Raw genomic sequence first — 16,653 nt, forward strand, 5'->3', positions numbered from 1 at the left:
AGGCAGACACCGGCCACTCTGTCCTACAGCTTGAAAAAGGCATTCATAAGAAGGTTAGAACTCGACTAGACTGCTCAACGATCGTAAAGAAATTAAGTAAATCTTTAAAAAGTCTCATCGTTCGTCGCCCTAACGTTTAGAACAAACAGAGAAGACTGGGACGGTTCCAGGTTTCGCTGTCAAATCCCATTTGGAGTAGGGCTTAAATTCCCGACGGACAGTTAACCGAATAGCCGATTTCGACAAAGGAAAGGGGAATTCCTGCGATGCCGGCTTTTTTAATCTGGTAATGGAGTCGGACACATTCCGAAGAGTAATATAATGGAACTTTTAGGGTACGCCGATATCGGCGCTGCAGGAAAACTGTATTGGATAAGTGGGCGGCAACGGGATGGAAATACGATACATATTGGATAAGTTTCTGTAAATATTGGAAAGCCTGGACCGAGGCAGGGAAAATGTCACTCCGAATATATCAGTCACGAATAATAATTATCGAATTTGTATTCCCATTTATTAGCCGCAATGGCAATATTTAATTATTAGGTTTTAATATCGCAATTAAATATCGCCGGGGGCTTAAACTCGTTCCGAATTAATCGACTACCGGTGGTCCATAATGAATTTATTATCTTGGAAACGGCATATTTACATATTATATAGTGCGTTATATGGGGGTGTGGGAAAATGGGGATTTTATTTGTCCACCGGCAAATGGCTCAAAAAGTTCCCAATAACAAAATAAACACAGTTATACGTTGGGATTAACGGGATTCCCTGATTAATTATTTGAACGTCAAATTGAATACGAGGGCCTCGTCGAGCAGACATTCACACCGATTTTTTTTTTCCCAAAAAAGTTTTTAATTGTAAATTTCTCGTTTCAGGGTCGGTGTAATCGAGAGAAACCCCCTTGCAAGTACTTCCACCCGCCACAGCACCTAAAGGACCAGTTGCTTATCAACGGTAGGAACCACCTCGCCCTCAAAAACGCACTAATGCAACAGATGGGGCTCTCCCCCGGACAACCCTTAGTTCCTGGACAAGTACAAGCGGTGGTAAGTACCCGGGTGCGAGTAGATAGCAGCTCTGGTTGTGGCTTGGTAACATTATTGGGCTTTTAATGTTTGTTTTTTTTTGAGTTGCGTGTGGCGGTACTAATTTTGGGTTGGTTGTTTTTCGAGGTGGAACCGCAACTGACTGACCGAATCCCTTTGACCTTCCCATATTTGTCCATGACACTTGACGAGCAGTATGCACTTATGGTAATCATTTGATTTCGCTTTTTTACTTAATTTTGCTTGCGTTAGGATAATGGCTTTGGAATAAGCACTTTTGTGAGGATGAGTCTAATTGATTTCATTTATAGAGCGATGAAGAGTAGGACTTTTCAAACAACTGCTAAGTGGGAGAAAAAACACAAAAAATACGCAGGGTGGCCCGATGTTTTAGTCGGATTTAGCTAGCCCCATTTGTTTTGAGAGTTGCTCTTTGCTCGCTTTGTCTCGTCATTCTCGTAAATTACTTTTCTTTTATTATCGTCAGTTACCTCGTATATATATTATGATACGATGCCAATAAACTTTAGCTATAGTTATAAAGGTTGTTGGTTTTTTTGACGCTAAACAGAATGCAAGCTCAGAGTGGTCCGAACGTGAATATCGGGTTCGTGGTTAGTCCGGCGGGCCATTTTATAAATCCCGATAAACATCCTCAAAACACATCATTTTTTGGTTCGAAAATTTCAAGGGCCGATAGAGAATCGCAAAATAACATGAGTTTGCTTAATAAACATTGCCTCTAAGACACACCGTTTCTGAGATGAGATTGAAATTTTAATTTTGTTAACGTCTTTTTAGATATTTCTCAAACAAACTGCAATGTGAACAGTATTTAAAGCAACATATCTCATAGAAAGCTACTACTTTTCTACCATCAACTTTTCTGATCATCATCAGTGACGTTACTTATTGGCAAGGGTACTGACCGTTTTTCTTGTGAGAATTTCTCGCCATTGGTACTAACCACGAATTTTAAGAGAATTTGTTTTTAGGTCGTCTGACATTTTTTGCACAACAAGCTTATCTTGTAATTATTTCGTAGGATAGGCCGTTTTCAAGCTACTAGTATGTTAATGTACTAATGATTTTATAGAACATTTTATAGACATTTTATAGGCTTAATAAATTCAACATTTAGAATTGATAGTATGTTAGCGCGCTATTAGCTCAAAAACGATGCATTCTACGAAATAATAACAACAGAAACTCTTTGCAAAAAATATCATAGAATTTAAAAAAGAATTTCTGGTCGGCACGGGTTTAGAAAATCTTATATTATATTAAAGGAAAAAATATTTAGGAACATCTATGCCTCGTCAACGTAATAATTTGAAAAAATGTTAGAAATATACATACAATTTAACACTTTTAAGGTGCCAATTTTGATATATTATGCAGATCATTGACTGTAAATATTCACAGAAATATCATTTATTACCAAATTAGTTTTTCAAAAATAATTCTGAACTGGAATCCATACAACATAGATATAATTGCTTTGATCTAGATATTTCATTTCATGGTATCAACTCGACCAATTATCAGCATTTTTTCATTCCAAGCCATTGTCACCTTGCACGCTGCATTATCCTTAAACCTTTCCCTGCATAATTATTAGTTTTCCCTGAACTTACTTCGTCAAAAAAGTCTTGTTCTATGCCTGTAGATTGCTGCTTGTCTTGGCATATATTTCTGCGTATAACTATTTTTATATATTTTAGTGAACAATTTTTCCAGGCCGCGAACCCGTACCTGACTGGAATGCCACAGGTGGGTAGCACATACAGCCCCTACTTCGCCCCCGGGCCGATCATGCCCACGATAATGCAGGATCCAACGGGGGTGGGTTCACCCCTCGGGGTCGTTCCCCAGACAGTGGTCGCCCAACAGAAGATGCCCAGATCCGATAGGTTAGAGGTGAGTGTTTTTGACAAAGTTGGTTACTTATTGGTTCAAGGTTATTGATGGGAACTACTGCGTCTGCGACATGATCATGCGCCGCTCATTCGTTACTTCTTTCGACGCTTCGTTTTTTTCTTTTGATTATTTTTCTTTTTTCAGCCGAGCATTTACAGTTACGACTTGGCAAGCAGACTTACTGTACTGAAACTATTAATAGTTCATTGGCATGCTTTTTATCGTTTTTCTATTTTATTTTTATTTTTGAAAACATTTTTTAGTTATTTTGATTTTTGTTTCGCAGGTTTTTTTAGTTGGTTGTTTGTTAAACTCGGGGCATAACGGCTAGGCTTAGAGGTAATTAACCCCCACAATACACTAACACCACGCTCACCTTAACCCTCAGCTAACCTTCTCTCCAATACCTACACATAGACGTAGTGCAGTTTTCCCCTTGTGTACATAGTGTTAAAGGGTTTTTCCTTCTGCTCACATTGTTTTATATACATAGTCCTTTTTCTAGCTGTAAATACGAAACGTCAACCCTCTGAGCACCTGTAACTTTCTATCGACCTTTCATTGTGCACGGTGTGAAGTTCTGTCAGTAGTACCTATAGTGCTGTTAGCTGCCCATCAGCTCATTTTGTCAAGCTTTTACCTACCTCTCGATAGAAAGTTATTTACGTAGATGATCATTTAGCTGCGGCTGGACCCTTTTTCCGTACCGTCCTTTTGCCTGACCCTGCATTGCTCGGCTCGCGCTATCTACGAGCAATTGCGCGAACGTTCGCGCGATTGCTCGCGGCGTTCAAAGGCAGAAATGATCATCTGGGGGCGATCGTTTGGACACCTGAAGGGCGGGGGGCTTAGCTCATCGCTGGGTTCTGCTGTAGGTGTGCCGCGAGTTCCAGCGCGGAGCGTGTAAACGCGCAGAGTCCGAATGTCGCTTTGCGCATCCCGCCGACTCTGTGACTTCCAACGAGGACGGCACGGTCACTGTCTGCATGGACGCAGTCAAGGGCCGGTGCAACCGCGACCCCTGCCGCTATTTCCACCCCCCTCTGCACCTTCAAGCCCAAATCAAGGCCGCACAGTCGCGGGCTAGCGCGGTATGCTACGCAGTCGTAGGGCGCACGCTGTCAAGCCTCTTTTTTTAGTTGGTGTTGTGTGACTGTTGTTCTGGTTTGTTCATGCGTTTCTCCCATGCGACCTTTTGATTTTTTTTATTTCTTATTTGTTCCGTTAACCAGAATTGAACCAGAATCTCCCTGTCGAACAGACTCTCCAGCGACTCCAAATGAAATAATCAATGTTTTCGCCGATTGGCAAATAAGTGACTTTTAATGACGCGAACCAGGCAGTAATTCTTTTATCGCCTGAACAATAAAGTATCACTTTTACTACGTCGGGCGTAAAAATTTGTCTGCAGGCCATGCTGCAAAAACATCTTTTTAACTTCACCTAATTACATTACTCACATGCATAAGAATTAAGGCAAGAATTGAATAATAATGTTTTCGACAAACAGTAGGGAGATTCAGTATCAAAACCCCCGTTTCTATTGAATGTTGTGTTATTGCCGCTCTGCTATGCCTTTTATACCTAACTAGCAGTTTTTTTTATCTGAAAAGTTTTTGACTAATCCAAAAATTTCTAATTATTAGCATCATGCTTTATTTTCGGCCTTCGTGAAAAAACCGTAGGTAGCTTGATGTATCAGCAGGCATTAGACTCCATTTTAGTAGCAGTCATTCGTGATGCAATGATTTGCTATATTCTCCCCTCTCTGCTATTTCTTGTCAGTAAGTAGCTTAGACCCCGATTTCCTGAGTGAGGCATGACGCTAGCGCTCAGCAGCAGCAGCTACCCTATCCCATCCTCTCCCGGCAAACCGATCCTGAGACCACTTTTGGATGCGCAGTCGAATTTCTCCGGGATGGAGGTAGAAATAAAACAGATGCCACCTTATGGAGGGGAGAGGTAGCTCATCATTGTATTGGGGACTCCAGAAAGTGAATGAATGCTACGCCTGATGGGCACAATGCAAGCATAAGAAAGCTAGTAATTTTTACGTTAAATTTAATATATAAAACGCAATTCGAGGTTATGACTTGGTACTCGCTTTCTTCAGTTTGTTTACGACTCGCAGCGCCCTCATTGGGAGTTCAATTTCCGTATTACGGATCTCAATTCAGTTTTATTGTCTCTCTATGGGATTTTTTTAACAGAGTGGAACTCATATTAGACAATTTTACATTTATTATGATAGTACTGAAGCTCGAATTATTGCTGTTATGAGCCATAATTATCGTGATGTAGTTTAGCCGATGTAAATTTTTAAATATCGTTTTAACTTCATCATCTCTACACAACTGGATCTTTTAAATCAGCCCTCGGCGACATTTTCGTCTGGAAATTTCTTACAAAGTTACGTAGTATATATTCTTGTATTTAAGGGAGCAATAGATTCCAAAATTTATATTAAAGATCCAGAGGCGTAGACCTAAAAAAAATACTTATTTGATTTGTTGGTAGTGGTAGTTGCATGCACGACCCCTGACCAATTACTTACAGTAGTCTTTCTTTGCACTCAAGCACTTGATCACTATTGGCTCGTCGTTATTAGTGACTTGCCATGATTGAAAAATAAGTACAAACGTAGTCAACGATAGCCAAATTTTTTTTTAATCAAAAGTAGTACTACAAATGTTTGCTGACCAATTCATTCGTTTAACAACTGTCCAATACGAGGCTCGCCTCCGAACGTGTTCTTATTTTCGCTGGAAACGCGCCCTCGGACAGCGCAGTTGTCCTCGGACAGCAAAGCTATCCGAAGGTCACTAAATGAATCGTTCGAGGTACTCCTCCGGACACAATGTCATTAATTAGAGCTGGTTTGTTTTATTTCCCCTGCCGTTGGTGCGGATGTGCTTGGTCTTGTGCTGCTGCTACTACTACTAATAGCCCGCCGCCGTTTCGCCATTGCTGGCTCAGCCGCCGTCGGCTGCAGCCGCCGTCGCCGCTGCCGCCGCCGCCGCCCTCGAGATTGGCAAGAAGAGGCCACGCGAACCTAGCACCGCCGACACAGATCTATTACTGGTACCTTTTGCGCCTGCTTTGCATGATCACACTATCTTTGGTTTTTCTTTATATTTATTTTCTTCGTTTTAGTTGTTTCCTCGGCTATTTTGCTCCAGAGACAAAACAGTCGGGGTTCAACCAACCACACACGAGCACACCAATGAACACACAACGTTACTTGATCGGTAGTGGTTTGTGTCTTAACTACATCCGAGTTGTACCAAAGACTCGCGAGCTTTGTAAATTAGCTTTTCATAGTCCAAAAAAGAGTGGGGTCATCCATCAAATACAAAACATTTTTTGCTTTTGCTTTAAGCTTCACAACTTGTATATACCTTTCAAGCTTAGGTACTAACGAGAGGAAATATTGAGGAGAGTGTAGAAAGAGCCGAACTGCTACCTCGAAAGTTGTTAGCATGTTGTGAGAGCTGCTCGCGTTCGAGGAGGTACCTGAGACATCAGCTTCCGCTAAGGCTTCCTAAATTTGCACGTCGATCTGTGTTTAGGTTACTTTGCTTATCTCGTTTGATTTCAACCACACAGGATACTGCATCTGGACCTCGCAACATTCTAGCAACGATTTTTTTTCGAAGACATCAAGACTGGCATTGTCTAGGTACGCTTCAGCGTACGTAGACATGGCCATTTTAACTTAATTACGTTTATTGGTAACAGTGGCCATTGCCGCTCTTAAAGTAGACTAATACTTAAGGTTTTTTAGCTGTTTTAACAAATTAGCGGTACTATGTTTGTCTCGTCACCAATGACTGTTTTACGTATTAACTGAACTATTTGTGATTTTTTTCAGATGGATATGAAGTCGGTTGGGTCCTTTTACTACGAAAATTTTGTAAGTATTGCGGTGAAGGGTGTAAGGGGTGATAAAACATAATAGATATGCTTATTTAAGTTTGTGTCATGTTTGATCATTTTTTTAGTATTCTTCCGATTTTGAATATGAGCATTAATATTTCTATATTACAGTTTGGCTTGGTTCCCATTGCATCAGTGCAAACTGTTTCCCTTTGACTGGTAGCTTAGATTCTAAATACAGAATGTTGCAAATTTGAGAGAATGTTTGAGGATTTTCTAAACCATCAAAGATGCAGGGTTGGTTAAATTGAAGCAAAATTGTACATTTTTGAGCTTCGTAAAATGTCACTTTAAAACTTACGATATTCGAAGGACTAACGAAGATATCAGAAAAAGAGATATAGAAAAAAATGTATTACATATTTTAATTTAACTGACAATAAAAATCAGCAAGTACCAACATTTTAGACTCGGGCAAATGTGTTGACTGGAGAATTGTTTTCCTGTGTATAGCTTTATACAAGCTGCATCTTTTAAGATTTCTCATAGGAAATAACCTAAAAGGGGTGATACATGGGGAGATTCCAGCATTCGATTTTTTACCAAACTCCTTATGTAAAAACTCTCTTGCATTTATCTGATTCGTTATCTCCTCTTACGATTTAAAAGATCCGGGTATATTCTCAAGAATATGCAGCATCCTATGTTATAACTACTTTCATGGCTCACTCCCTGAATAACTTCCTACATGATGGCAGCAGTTAGGTCTTGTCGGTTTTCTATTCAAAATTGAAGTTGATAAGCAATCTGTCAGAGTTATATTTTCAATGACTTAACATTTTCAGGCCTTCCCCGCCGGTGTGGTACCATATAAACGACCGGCAGCCGACAAATCGGGCATGCCCGTGTACCAGCCGAACGCGGCCACCACGTACCAACAGCTGATGCAACTGCAACAGCCATTCGTGCCCGTTTCATGTGAGTACCCAACGTCACCCGCCCCGCCCCCGTCCTCGTCCGCTTCGCCTTCTATCCCGGAGGCGGCCGCCGGCGGCGTTGCTGTGACCGCGCACCAAACGCCCATTTCGATGGCGATGGCATACGTGCAGCAGGCGCAGCTGCAGCAATCACAGGTGCAACAGCCGCAGCCGCCTCCGCCCCAGCCTCAATTGCTCCCCAAAGAGAGCGAGGCTGGTGCTTCCACGGTGGTGACGTCCTCCGCCGGCCTCACTAGCTTACCGGCACAGCAACCGGTCACTGTTTTCCCTGATCCCGCCGCTATGGCCAAGGAAGTAGCGCAGCAAAATTACGCTAAAGCCATTAAATTAGCCGCTATGAGTCAATCGTTAACAGCTTCGCAGCTGAATCCGCTTAACTACACCGGAGTGACTTTGAACAAGCAAACTTTGGCGGTTCCGCAGCCGGCTTTGCGATATCCCGCGGCCATCCCGTTTACCGGTTTGAACTTGGGTTTGGCCGCCGCCAATCCGTATTCCGCGGCTTTAGCCCAGCAGAATTTCCTCAACATAGCGCGTCCTCCTGCGGCTGCTTTGCAGCTGAACCCGTACTCGATCATGAGGCCGGCCGTGGCCTCGTATGCCGGTGTTGCTACCACGGCTGCGCCTATGATCAACGGCGGGCTTTTGGCTGCTGCTCAGTATTCAAACGCCGCAGCTGCGGCTGCCACAGTTTCAACTGCGCCCGTGGCTCCGTCCGCTGCCATGGCGGCCGTAGCTGCGCAAACCAACAACAATAACAATAACGTAGTGGTACAGCCCTTCAAGAAATTGAAAACTTCGTAGGTATGTTTGTTCGTTAGTTTCGTGTTGTTTTGTTTTATTGAAAGTAGCTGTTCGGCCGTGTTTTGCCCACTTTTAAGTATTTTTTAAAACGGAGTCTAGTCAAAGAGAAAGCAGTGACGTGCCGGTAAGCGAGTGCCTCAGAACTGTGATACCCCACTCTCACACCCGAGACGCTAAATTCGCACCCGCTAACAAAACGTACTTTCCTCTCTGTCTCATATCTTTCTGCAATTGTTCCACTAATACCCTCTCAATACGGTTTGACATTATTTTTTTGGTGGATAAGTTTAGGCTGTAAGATTTTAAGCCAGGCATAGAAATATCTTTTTGCATGACATTCTGTCGTATTTATATACATACAACTACGAACCGTATTATTTAATCGAGAGCCTAATTCGATTGCATGGTAGAGTTTTAAGCAGCGTATCTGTTAGACAAGTGCCATTTTTTTGTAGATTTGAATGTTTTTGTTAACCAGCCCAAAAAGATCGACGTCACTGAATTTACGCTTTTACCATCATTTCTTTGGCAAATCTGTCAGTGAACTTTTGAATTCCAGTTTTCTGTAGTTATGGTGGGTGTTTTTTGTGTAGCTGTCCAGTTACGGACAAACAGGTTCCTGACAGGTTTGCAGGGAACGCGGTTTATCTATGTTGAAGTGTGCTAAAGCAAGAAACGCAATAGAAAAATCAGTTAACACTAACGTAATCTATACATATGCAAACAATAGTTACAATCTCTTTAAAACACAAACCCACCATCCTGGCTTTCATGATAAAATAATGCTTTTTTTGCTGCCCTACTTTTCTCTCGATGTTAGAAAGCTTCTTACTAACTTGTGGCATATTACAAACCGAGTGTGTCGCTTTATTATCCAACTGCATGGGGATTTTCAAATCCATCCAAATCGTTTGGGAGCTTTCCGCAAATACTAAAGCGTGATCTTTTTGGGTCGGCATCACGTAGACTATACTAAGAACACGGCAAGTTAGTAATTTTATATTGTTATCGTCTCTCGCTTTACCTTTTTATCCAGTCACTATCTCTTTTTATTATTAATCAATCGCTGGTCTCAGTCTAATCGTACGTAGGCAAGACACTGGCGCAGTTTGTTCCTATTTTTAATTAATTAGTTTTGTGTACGTTTTTTAGCCTCAAAGGCCTTTAACGATTTAAATTGTTGTTATTTTCTTCTTATTGATATAATAATTTGTTTGTCGTCTTCCTGTGTTTCATCTCCATGGCACAAAAATGTAGCACATATACGTACTTCGTTCCCGTGATTCGTTATATTCAATTTTAAATTGCGCCTGTAAGTTTTGTATGTAGAGCAAATGTTTACGCTTCTTTCATTAGTATTTTGAGGAACTGTGTGCAATTTTTGGGTAGACTTCCAGGAGCGGCAGCCATTTGCCGTTTTGAGAGTTCCTCCTATTTTATAAAAAAAAAAATTCCACAATCCGCGATCGGAAGTGTGCACATTTAGTTTTAATATGGTATAGCTATAAAGCTTCGGAAAACTTTATTAGTTTATCCAGTAAATGGGAAGGTAGTCTAAAGAAATGAAGAAAATTCGTGTGTTAAAACCCATTTAAAAGTTACATGAAAAGTTGGTTCGGACCTAGATTGGTTCATTTAAGTAAGTACTTTGCCGTTAGAAGTTTAGGCAGAAATATTTGTACCGTTCACCGATTTAAAGCTTCAGTTTCTGTCAGATTTACTGCTACTATTGATTCTTTCAACGCTTAAGTATTTTAAAATTTTAAAATTCACGTCCCTCATCGGTGTGAAAGAGAATAAAGTTTAAGTGTATGTCAGTTATTAAAAGTTCGATTTTTTTGAGGAATCAGAGAACATCAGAAAATCTCTAAAAAAAACTGTTAACGTCAGATCTCAGTTCTTATTCTTAGTAAATTTTTAAACAAACTTCCAGCGACTAAATTTAGGTTCAACCGATTCCTTTCCTCTGAAAATAGCCACCATCAAATTTCAACACATTTCAATTTAACAACTAAAGCTTTATAGCTCTACCCTCTTTGTTGACTAAAATTTTGGCGCTAAATATTTGTTCTGTGTCCAAAGTAGTTCCACATTTTTATTGTAAGATATAGGCTAGATTAGAAAATGGTTAATTGATGTATTTTATCCTATTACTATAAATAATATTGATAATATTAAAAATGTGTCTTACTAGTTAGCATTTATCGTACTATTATTATAAAGTAAAAAAAAGGAATTTTAATAATTTTAGTAAGGGGCTCTATAATGGAGTGCGCCCAAAGTTGTGATGCTTGTATTTCAAACAAAAAAGATCACTTTACTATATTGCATTACTTAATTGGAGTTAGTTGATACGTATAGTTATTATACGAAGGATTTTTGCATTTTTATGTAGGATGGTTACAGAACTGTGTTAAAAACTTAGACAGGATAGCAAAAGTAAATCAGGCTCGACGTTTGACCGCTTAATAAAGTAGTTTTTTGGGTAAATGGCTAGTGGGTAACTTTCGACGATTTTCCGCGATTTCAGTAACTACTTAATTAAAGGAGAGTCGTGGAAAGGGGCCTAAGTGTGCGTAATCAGCTGCCAGCCATCTTAAATCCGACTTGCATAATTGATAATGACGTGTAGTGCCTTTTAGGCTGCTGATCACGCTTCGCTACTGGTGTGGGTCACATTCATAGCATAGCATAGCGTCCGAGGTCCTATATTTTTCATAAAGTCGACGATTTACTTTGTGTACCGTATTGTTCTAATCCTGAGGTGTATGTATTTATCACTGCTACTATTTGTAATAATAATGCTTGAAAATGCATGATATTTGTTTTATTAATCATTTTTTCGCTTATTATTTCGACTCTCCCTCCTCCTTATTACTTTTGTTTATATTTTATTTTATTTTTATGCGGGATTTTGCGAGACATATACTTCTCAAGGGGGCCTATGGTAACATGCACTTTATTTTTTGTATAGTTCATTCGCTTTATAAACTTTGTTGGTACAACTATGACAAATGTTGTGATTTCAGTAAAACAACGTGTTGCGCCAACAAAGAAAGATCATCATCACAAATGACTAACTGATTATGGCTTGTTGAATTATTGGTAAAGTTGAGCTAATAAATGTAATAATATTTGCAGATTTAATGTGTTTACTGCTAATATTTATTCATTATACATTAAATTTTTCAATGTGGTTACGGCAGCACCACGAAGCATTCAATAAATTGTGTAATTTTCTTGAAGGGACAACGTTCTTTACAAGCGAGTGCATTCCTATATTTTAGCATTATGTAACTAGTTACGAAATGAAACCCACTTAGCCACAGGTTTTAGCTAAGAAAACCGACACTTTATCTCTTTCTCTCTTTCTAATTAACTCGGATTCAACTGATTCAATTTCATAGGAGGCTTTTATATGACATTTGGATTCTAATTAAAGAGTTAACGTGCGTATTTAAATATTTTGTTATTTATGGCTTAGTGTTGGTATAACCGTCCGCACACATCAGCCATTTCCGTTTTAATCAGCCCTCTACTATTACCAGTAATTATTACTTCATTATTATAGACGAGTGTATGCAAAAGTACATTGAAATACTAAAACCTCTCACTACTATCAAGTTAATTTTTAACAAGTATTAATTAGCATTGAATTTGTTAGTTTACTATTAAAAGCTCTTTCAAATGATAATTTCAAAGATCATTTCTTTCTGTAATATTCTTGGAGGATGAATTTAATACTTAAAGCTCCAAACTTACCAACAATCAACACCAATTAAAACAAGCAAAAAATAAAGTGTACGCCTTTAAGCCGAGTACCTTTCTTCGTCCAGTACTGCTGGGACGGTGTCATCAACTCGCTTCAGCTTGTGTAATGTGCATACTTAAACGAACTTATCTTTCAGCACCATTCTAACCATCGTTTTGGGTTATACTTATAGTTAACCAGCGGATTTGATTCGCCTGCACATTGCACAAAGCTACTAGGTACTACCTATTCAAATCAAGAATCCGTCGAAATTTAAGCTTTGAGTTGAGATTTGAGTTTGGTTGGATGATATCAGACGTAATTTGGAAAAATTTGTGTGTGGAACCACCGTAGTGACTGATATTCTATTTACATTAGAGCTTATTTTGTACTTATTTAGCGATGGGTACTACCACGTATTTGGCGTGCGCGCGCTTTCAAAATATAATTAGGATTTGGTGGGATTATCAGCGTCATTGTGCATGTCCTAGTTATGTTTACCTGAAAGCCGCTATTGCTTGCGGGACAACCTGCTACTACTCTTGTAGCTTGTAGTACTACTACTAGTAAGTAAAGTACCGTTTTACTACAGTTTTCATTATTTGCAGACCTCCGGCAGCATTGGCACAGTAACAGCTTGTACTTTTCTTACTGATACTTAATATTGTTACTGTTTTTATTTATTTTTTTTATTAACAAACAGTGCTGGCAACAGTACGACCGCTTTGCTTTAGGATTATCTTTGTTCGGCTACTTAGGTAGATTTCCAATTGTAAGTAATCCCCCTCTTTATTCAGCTGTTTTGTGTTTGGAGTGGTGCGCAGGTACCGATCCAGGCAAATTTACTGCGAGGTTGAACAAAGTTTTGTTCGCCGATTTGAAGGCCGACCAAGCTTTGCAACCAACCATAGATTGTTTTGTTGAGTAGGGAATGTAAATCGAAGAATTGATTTGCTTTTTATCTGTTTCATGCTTACCGCCACCCACTCGTTTATTTCTAACAAACTTTCCGGAACCCGGAACCATTTATCACACTCTCAACTGTCTGTTTTGCAATTTGCGAAAAAAAAAAAACTAAATCGCTCATAATACGGTGGTGTCTGGTGGGTTACGTACTTACTCGTACTGGCTGTGTAACTCGTACTGGCTGCGATGCCGCTTCTCGCTGATGCACAATCTCTGCATGACGCCATCATAGACAATGGTGCGCCCTCCAACGCCCCCTTTGTGATCTACACTGACGAGCAAGGACAGGTATTCACGTTGTTTTTGCTTCCTGTAAGCTGTGCTACATCGCTAGAAACAAAACACTCACCTCACGTATGTACTTTAAATCTTCCTCGTACCTACCGCGTTTGACGCTGCGGCACGCAAACGCCACGTTTGACGCTGCGGTGCGCGAACACCGCGTTTGGCGCTGGAGCGCGCAAACGCGGAACATACGAACCAATTTATGTAGGACGGCTTGCACGGACTTCTTTATTTACTAACAACAAGTTACAATGTTCCTAAATCTCTACTAATTAGTCACTAACCACTGTCGTAATTGTTACATTGTAACTTGTTAATTCGTTTTGTTATTTTTTAATTTTAAACATGGACACACATTGCGAACAACGTTTTGGCTTTGTCGCAGTTTGTGTACGACCCCCAGGCTTTTTGATTAGTTTGCAAGTAAGTGAGTTTGCGCTTTAACGGTGCCAGTCATTGTAGTTTGACCTTTGGAAGTATTTAGTGCTGGTTAGATAAGTAATCAACGCTTCTGACATTTGAACAATGTGAGAGTGCATGAGGTCTAATTATATGATGAACAATGTAATAGCTTTCACTAATCGTGGCTATGAGATATGTAAGTCAGGAACTAACTATAGTGAAGGCATGTACTGTGTGTACCTTCTAACTGAATCCCACGAAATTGAAAATCGTGACGTGACACCCGATGCAGAAATCAGTATAGAAACCAGTTTTTTAATATAATTTCTTTTGGTATTTCTAAATTAAAGAAAAATTAAATTGACATTATTAAATGTAACTGGTTTTTCAATTAAGCTTAACCCGCCCACGTGTCACCTCATGCTTCGCCATTTTTACCAGGTTTCTGTTGCCAAACTGCTCGAATTTGCTTCTTAGATTTCGATGTGAATTACGTTTACTAACATGTTACTTTTGACTAATACGAGTAATTACACCGTGGATTCCCCCTAAAAGAGACCTCATCAACATGATTTTAAGCTTCCCGCTTCTCTCTAGACAATCCTTCAATTGCGCTGAAGATTATTATAAAGCGGCTCCTCGCTGACGTTTCCCACTCAATAACTCCAGTTTTAGAGCGATTACTTATCTAACTCAGCAACATTCCATAGCTTCTTACAATCTATCAAATTTTAGCTGAGATTCTCAAACATTCTGCATGTAACACACTAAATTCCAATTGTCATTATACCCGACGTAACACTTACTGGCTTTTGGTTTCGGCCTTCGCTGCCATATTTTTTCAGCTTATCTCATTTTTACCTTATTATTGTTTAGTAGTTTGTCTTAGTATTAATTGTAATTGCCTTTCCACTTTGTACCTCTCTTAGACGTTTATAAAGGTTTTCGAAGACGTCCTGCCGAATGCAGAATGATTGACGATCGCTGACGGAATGCGCCGCAGTATTTTTTAGTCAAGACAATTTTGGCACCAGTTTCTCATTTTTTTTTTTTTTTTTAATAATAATAATAACGAGGAGCGTTTTTTGGCCAATTTACTAGCCGAAGTTCGCTCGGTTGCGCATCAGTTGCCCTCGGTGACTGCTGCGCAGAGAGATTTAAGTTACTTAAGTGCTCCTAATTGTAACGAGAGTAAGATGGTGGCACGGCTAACGATTCAATGTTTTTTCAGTTACTGGACACCCTCCCGGTGTGCCAAGATTTTAATCGTGGCCTATGCACCCGGCCCACATGCAAGTTCGTACATCTTCAGGAAGGTAAGTGCCAATAAGTATTTTCCTTTTAACTTACATCAAGCATAAAATCTGTTTGTTTGGTTTATTCTGTATATGTATACGACATTTCAAATTCGACCTTCATCATTGGGATGTCGTAAACTAGAGTAGTCACGGAAAAGTTTAAATAGGGGCAAAATTGCGTAATTTAACCCTTTACCAAATGTCATTTTCAAAATTTGCATTTTCCTAGTTCTTCCAACAATGGCCGAAAAAGGCTAAAAATTGGAAATTTCGTTATTATTTTTTTTGCGTTATTTGACAAGAAAGTCCAAATACCACAAGCGCATTTTTATTGCCAATTTTTCTCAGCTACACTATGACATTTTCAGATTTGCCATCTGACTATTTTTCTATCGAAAAATCCAATGTAGCGCCTATAAAAAAAAAAGTTGATGATGGTAGCTGCAAGACTAAAAGTGGGATGACAAATTTGAAAATGCCATCATGTAGCTGAGAAAAAGTGGCAATGAAAATGCACTTGTGGTTTTGAGCTTTTTTGACAATTAATGCTAAAAACGTAAACACGAAATTTCCAATTTTTAGCTTTTTTCGGCTATCTTGGGAAGTGGTTGGAAAATTCTAATTTTTCATAAGTTCAATTTTTTGAAAACAGTATTTGGTCAAGCACTAAATTATGCAATTTTGCCCCCATTTAAACTTGTTCGGATCTTCTCTAGTTTCAGAGATCTCAATGGTGAGGATTGAATTTGAAATGCCTCGTGTATTTCGTTTTTTTTTTCATTCTATGTGGAAATAACACTTCATACACAAATAGAAATTGTTGGAGCTGTGGAATTGCACACTATTCGCAGTTAAAACTAACTGAGAATAACTTTGCCTTTTACTAAGTTTCAGTGACGTCGAGCCGCCCTAAGAAAATTCAAGTCAACTTTTCTATTTATCTACAAAAGATCTCCTTTGTTGCACAGCATTGCGTTAAAAGTTAAAACTACCAAAACTGCTCAAAACGAGTATTGAAATTAACATTAGATCAACATTAGAGTTCAATTGTAGAAAATAATGTCTCTATCTTTGACTACTAATTTACTTATACAGCGTTGGGCATATGTTCCAGAACGGTTTAATTACAGGTAAACGAGATAAATTAGAAGATTCTTGTTTTTAGCATTCTTTATGTATAGCAAAAAAATTACATGTGGACGAACTTCCTTTGTTGCCATCGACTATCACGCGTGAACAATCACTTGTGATTTGCTTCAATGGAACGACCTGTATACTACTAGTTTTATTTTATC

At 39.3% G+C, this 16,653-nt stretch overlaps 1 protein-coding gene across 13 annotated transcripts in view; it reads left to right on the forward strand.

Moving 5' to 3' along the window:
• Positions 1-16,653, forward strand: part of LOC136416982 (muscleblind-like protein 1) — a 125,315-nt gene that overhangs the window by 99,687 nt on the left and 8,975 nt on the right. For 5 of the 13 annotated variants that reach the window (XM_066402432.1, XM_066402435.1, XM_066402433.1 and 2 more), the window contains 6 exons: positions 888-1,058; positions 1,185-1,265; positions 2,799-2,978; positions 3,854-4,069; positions 6,850-6,891; positions 7,700-11,781. In XM_066402432.1, the coding sequence (XP_066258529.1) occupies positions 888-1,058; positions 1,185-1,265; positions 2,799-2,978; positions 3,854-4,069; positions 6,850-6,891; positions 7,700-8,656 (1,647 nt within the window). In that variant the 3' untranslated portion in view covers positions 8,657-11,781. Of the gene's footprint in view, positions 1-887; positions 1,059-1,184; positions 1,266-2,798; positions 2,979-3,853; positions 4,070-5,924; positions 6,060-6,849; positions 6,892-7,699; positions 11,782-13,605; positions 13,728-15,291; positions 15,377-16,653 lie in introns of those variants that run through there. The other 8 variants (XM_066402442.1, XM_066402443.1, XM_066402437.1 and 5 more) reach the window with 8 other exon arrangements.

Source organism: Euwallacea similis, chromosome 26, assembly GCF_039881205.1.
Source record: "Euwallacea similis isolate ESF13 chromosome 26, ESF131.1, whole genome shotgun sequence".
Classification (NCBI taxonomy): Eukaryota; Metazoa; Arthropoda; class Insecta; order Coleoptera; family Curculionidae; genus Euwallacea; species Euwallacea similis.